This window comes from Xenopus laevis, chromosome 3L (assembly GCF_017654675.1).
Source record: "Xenopus laevis strain J_2021 chromosome 3L, Xenopus_laevis_v10.1, whole genome shotgun sequence".
NCBI classification, from domain to species: Eukaryota; Metazoa; Chordata; class Amphibia; order Anura; family Pipidae; genus Xenopus; species Xenopus laevis.
Genome location: NC_054375.1, coordinates 97748464 through 97754463, shown reverse-complemented (window position 1 = coordinate 97754463; position 6000 = coordinate 97748464). Strand labels below are relative to the sequence as shown.

The 6000-nt window shown below is 38.0% G+C and overlaps 1 protein-coding gene across 2 annotated transcripts in view; it reads right to left on the bottom strand.

The window, feature by feature from the left end:
- Positions 1 to 3876: 3876 nt before the first annotated feature.
- Positions 3877 to 6000, bottom strand: part of parp6.L (poly(ADP-ribose) polymerase family member 6 L homeolog) — a 36709-nt gene continuing 34585 nt past the window's right edge. For both annotated transcript variants that reach the window (XM_041586674.1, XM_041586675.1), the window contains exons 22-23: positions 4814 to 4898; positions 3877 to 4416 (exon numbers count right to left, since the gene is read on the bottom strand). In XM_041586674.1, the coding sequence (XP_041442608.1) occupies positions 4314 to 4416; positions 4814 to 4898 (188 nt within the window). In that variant the 3' untranslated portion in view covers positions 3877 to 4313. The remainder of the gene's footprint in view (positions 4417 to 4813; positions 4899 to 6000) is intronic.

The window sequence follows — 6000 nt, the reverse complement described above, 5'->3', positions numbered from 1 at the left end:
GCATCTGCATCCGACAGTTGTGTTGCGTCGGATCAACGATGCAACTTAATCCGACATTTCTATCTCTTTCCTTATTTCTGTCACATGTGATTTGTCGCCGGCGTTTTGTCGCAGAGTGTTGGATTGCGACGAAAACGTCTGTGTAGTCCTACCCTTAATGAGCAGAGGCAGAGCGGTAAAACAAATGTGGATTTATTTGGTTACCAGCAAACAGAAGCAGCCATACACATTTCATGTTAATGAGCAATTGTGAGGCTTTTTGAACTTCAAAAAAACTTACAACTCAAATGTTTGCTTATTTATGAATAAACCCGAATGTAAAAAACTCGATTGAATGCAGTCGGGGGAAAAAAACGCGAATTGATCAAGTTATCAGCTAAAAAACCTCAAATACCTTGACTTTTCAAGTGAAAATCACCACAAAAAACTCTGAGATCATGAAGGCAAAAACATCTTCAAGGTTCAAGGGACCTCTGCCATTGACTTCTTATGACCTCGACGGGTTTTAGCTGGAGTATTTTCGGATTCAGGCTTTTAGCAGCATTCTGGGCACAATAAATATCGAGAGTCGTTTTTGGAGTTTTTTTAAATCCCAAAAAAATTTGAATTTTTAGTGGGACTACCCTAGAAAAACTCGAATTTTTCTGGAAAGCCGCACATCGACCTTTAATAAATAACCTCCTTAATCATGATCATGCCTATGATTAAGTGTTCAATAAAACGTATAAAGCTGCCTCTCTTTGCTGGTGCCTAATAAATCCCCATTTATTTTACTTCTCTGCCTCTGATGGACTGCTCATTGAGTGCCTGCTCCAATGTACGTGGTTGATTATTGGTTGTTACTGGTGTGTTTTTAAGTATAACTAATAAAAAATAGACCAATTGGAGCTAAATGTGATTTTTTTTTAATGTAAGCAGGTCTAATTTGAATCTCCTATGAATGATGGCTCCATTCACATCAAAATAAGACAATCTTAATCAGTCATTTAAATGCTTGATGTGTACATTTACAGCATTGTAGAACATGACAGCACTTTATAAATGCATGTTAATAAAAATTATTGTTCTCTATATTCCTGTGAGAAAAAAATATGGCTATTAAAATATGTTGGCTTGTGGAGTACTTATGGTAAATGGCTGCCACTATATGGTGAGCTTGGGGTACTGCAGAGACCATGTTCTTACACATTTAGGGGGTTATCAAAGGTTGAATTTGTGAGGTTTTTTCTACCTCAAATAAACTCGAATGTTTGCTTATTTATGAATAAACCCGAAAGTAAAAAACTTTATTGAATGCAACGGAGGTTAAAAATCGAATACTCGAATTGATTGTTATCAGCGAAAAAAGCCTTGGATACTTCAAAATAGACAAGTACAAGAGGTCCTTTGCACTCAACCTATTATCAATATATTTAAGACATTGAGAAATTTTGTGCATACTGCTACTGAAAAATGCCTTACCTTTTAAACAAAACAGGGATTGTTTGTCCATATATTGCAATATATTTAAGCTGGCCAACTTCGTCAAAGTCATCCCATATCTGGCCAGTCCTACGCTCAATTTTCATCTGATTCATTAAAGGAAAACTATACCCCCAAAATGAACACTTAAGCAACAGATAGTTCATATCATATTAAGTGGCATATTAAAGAATCTCACCAAACTGGAATATACATTTAAGTAAATATTGTCCTTTTACATCTCTTGTCTTGAGCCACCATTTCGTGATGGTCTGTGTGCTGCCTCAGAGATCACCTGACCAGAAATACTTCAACTCTAACTGTAACAGGAAGAAGTGTGGAAGCAAAAGACACAACTCTGTCTGTTAATTGGCTCATGTGACCTAACATGTAGGGTTTGTTGGTATGTTTGTGAGTATAGTGAATCCTATGATCCCAGGGGGCGGCCCTTATTTTTTAAAATGGCAATTTTCTATTTATGATTACCCAATGGCACATACTACTAGAAAAGTATATTATTCTGAAAATGGTTTATTTACATGAAGCAGGGTTTTACATATGAGCTGTTTTATGCAATATCTTTCTATAGAGACCTACATTGTTTGGGGGGTATAGTTTTCCTTTAAGAATTCTATTGCTTCATTATACATTTTACACAGGGACTAAGTTGTACCTGCAACATACTAGCTGCTTTCAAAGTAAAACTCCCAAACTTGGCTGCCCTTTTATTAGACACCAGTGGGATCACCTGACTATAGCTGGGAAGGGTGGGAGCTACAACATGGAGCTGGTCACTGCTCCTGTATAAACTATAACAAACAAGGGAAAATTGTGCTCACCACTCATTTTTAAAACCATTAGGCGGGGGTGCAATGAGGCTGTGACCACAAAATACATATAGACAAATACAAGATTCCTCTGCACTCAACCCATTATCAATATATTGTAGCTCCCACCCTTCCCAACTATAGTCAGGTGATCCCATTGCTGTCTAATAAAAGGGCAGCCAAGTTTGGGAGTTTTACTTTGTAAGCAGCTAGTAAGTTGCAGGTAAAACCTAGTCCCTTTGTAAAATGTATAATGAAGCACTAGAATTCTTAATGAATCAGATGAGAATTGAGCATAGGACATAACATAATAGAACACTACTTCCTGCTTTGCAGCTCTCTTGGTTTCCTCTGATTGGTTACCAGGCAGTAACCAATCAGTGAATTGGGGGGGGGGGAGGCATGAGTCATAACTGTTTGCTTTTGAATCTGAGCTGCAATCTGAGAATCAATTGCAAACTCACTGAATAATTATGTACCCCCTGACTAACTCAGAGTTTACAGAGCTAAAAAGCAGCATGTTCTGTTATGTTACACATCCAGTCACTCCAGCCTTTGTACAATACATTACATTTTTGACTAACTATATTGTAACATTTTTTATTTTACACAGCCTATTTACCCAGTTTTTATTTTTACACTGAACCGTTCTTTTAAAAAGCATAATATAAAGCCATTAAAGGGGTTGTTCACCTTCCAAACACTTTTTTCAATTGTTGTTTTTAGATTGTTCCCCAGAAATAAAGACTTTTTTCAATTACTTTCCATTATTTATTTTTTACATTTTTTCCAAAATCTAAGTTTAAAGTTGAATGTTCGTGTCTCTGGTGTTTGAGTCTGGCAGCTCAGTAATTCAGGTGCAGATTCTTAACTGTTACAATTTTGCAACAATTAGTGGATACATTTCTCAGCAGCATCTCTGGAGTATTAGCAACTATTGTATCAATTCTAACAGCTGCTTCAATGAAACCCAGAAATTCTGCTCAGCAGGGACAAAGACAAGAAATGTATCAACTAAATGTATCCATTTAGAACAGTTTACAGGATCGGCGACCCCCCCAGAGTGGCTTTAGAAGGAGAGAAATGACACTTTACACTTCAATATTAGAAAAACCGTCACACATAGAAAATAGAAAGTCATTCTGGTGATCTATCTGAAACCAACTAGTTGTTTGAAGGTGAACAACCCCTTTAATGAAATCTGCCATCACAATACTACCCATATTTAATTTATTCTCCCATCAAAACATCGCCCAGCAGGGCATTCCACAACCTCACTGTCCTCATTATGAAGTAGGGTTGCCACATTTGACCTTGGCAATAACCATGCCCATTACTTCAGGAACATAGTGAGGGGCCTGGAAAGAGTGACCTTGCACTGGGCTCCTCTGAAGATTTTTTGTGGAGGGGGGGGGGCCTTGCCAGCTTGATATGCCGCTGGTTCTAACCCTGGTGATAGTCCCCTAACAAAGAGCCAGAAATACATTTAGCCTAGCCAGATAAGTGACTGTAAATGGAAGTGTCCATAGCAGGTGAGGTTTTCTCATATTGCATATGCTTATGTACTATGCACAATTCAGACAGAAAATCATAGAATAAGTGGCCATTTAATAAAATAATAATACATGTATCACATCAACTCCAAATAAATTCATCAAATTTATTTTTTTTTTCCTTTTTCTTTCATTTTTTTGTTAACAAACAATTTTAAATGAGAAATGTTTAGGGCAAAGAGAATGTATGGAACTGGGAGTGAGCAGGCACGGACAAAAATTCAACTTAATTCATGTAAATGTCCCAGGACTGCACCTTTCCACATAAAACAAATATCTTACTGGCTCCGTGAGATCTTGTCCACAACAGAGCTCCTTGTCCCATGTGACAATGGGCCGCTTGTGCTGCAAACAACACCCGCATTATTTTGCACAGAAAGGGTGTAGCAGATCTAGTGACCCAATTCTCTTTATCCTAATGGGGGCAGAAGTCTCCCCTTTAATCTAAATGTGATCCTTAAATTTTCACCTCTCAACCACTGTATACTTGGTTCCCTATGACACGCATGATCTCCTTCTGGATTTTGGGGTCCTGAGTGTTAATGTTGGCATCCCCCACCTGTCCATCTTCATACCTATGTTCGAAAAGGAGATATTAGACTAGTGGCATAGAAAACCGTTGAAGTGATGAACAAATAAAAAGAAATGAGGAATATAGGGATATTTCAGCAATCCAAAAGGAGTGTAATCTGTGTAATTATTTAATGCAAATGTATGTCAATATATTAATCTCTGCAAATAAAAGAAACAACTAGTTGAAGGCATTGTACAATGATGAGGTACAAATATTCAGGAAGTGGCTCTGCAGCTGCTAAACCATTTGAGCCAATATAGTGTGCTAGGAGTTTTATTTCAGTAACAGCTGGAAAGGAACAGGCTAAATCATTATGTGAAGCATGTGGGTCAGTGAAAGTCGGTATACATGGTGCATTAGTGAGGCCATATCTGCACTTGGCCATTTAGGTTACTCACACAAAGAAGAATCTTGTGCAGACGTGGTCAGACACTGGACAGACCCAGATATTTCCATGCTTCTGCAAATCCTTTGAAGTGATCACTAGCATTAAAGGTAAGGGATATGTTAGCTGTATAATATACAAAATTGTAAACTATTGCTGTGATTATGAAAGTGTTTTAAATGATAAGTAAGCCTTTTATTTTAAAATCCCTTAAAAAGACTCTAAACAGCTCCCAGAATAACATACTTGCTCCCTGCATTTAGTCTCATGTCATTCGTAACTAACAAGCAGCATTTCAACTGATTCCTATATAACTGAGTAAACCGCTCTAGACACTGTCTCTGTTTGTTCAGAATAGCAGCTGCCACATTAGCTTGCTGTGATACCACTTCCTGCCAGAGTCTCTGCCTGCTCTGCTTATAGCTCTGATTACAGCAGAAAGGGAGGGGGAGAGAAGTAAACTGAGCATGCTCAAGCCCTAGCCCTGGAGGTATAACTCTGATACAGAAGCCCATGTGTACACAATAGCAGAAAAGAAATGCTGTGTTTCTTTTGACAGAGGACTCAGAGCAGCATTACTTTGATGGTTAACTGGTGTATTTATATAGACATTTCTGATAAAGCTTACGTAGTTTTAACCTTTCCTTCTCCTTTAAAGGTAATATTTCTATTGGCTAAATGACTAGCTGATCATAGTGAGTTTTAAGGATACTACAGCCCCTTCAAAGTAACAAGAGGTGGCATAACTACTGGTGGGGCTGGGTGTGCAATTACAACATGGGGCCCGCTAGGGACATGGCAGCATGAGGACAGATGATGGCTAGTGATGGGTGAATCTGACCTGTTTTGCTTCACCGAAAATTCACGAAACTGCAAATACATTAAAATCTACGGGCGACAAAATGTTTTTGATGTGCAACAATTTTTTTTCACCCATTTACAGTCTATCGGCGTTATTTTCATGTTGAAACTTGGCGAAAAATTGCACTCATCACTAATGATGGCAGATACACGTGCCATCAGGTGGCGTTCTATCCAAAAGGATGTTATCCAACATAAACCTTTTTGAGCTTAAAGGTGAAGTAAACTGTAACAAAAATGGACCTAACATGAGTTAAGATGTATAGGTAACACTAAAAGTTCTTTTGTATGTGTACGTTTAAACAGACAGTAATCCCAAATGCCCTTATGTATTTACAT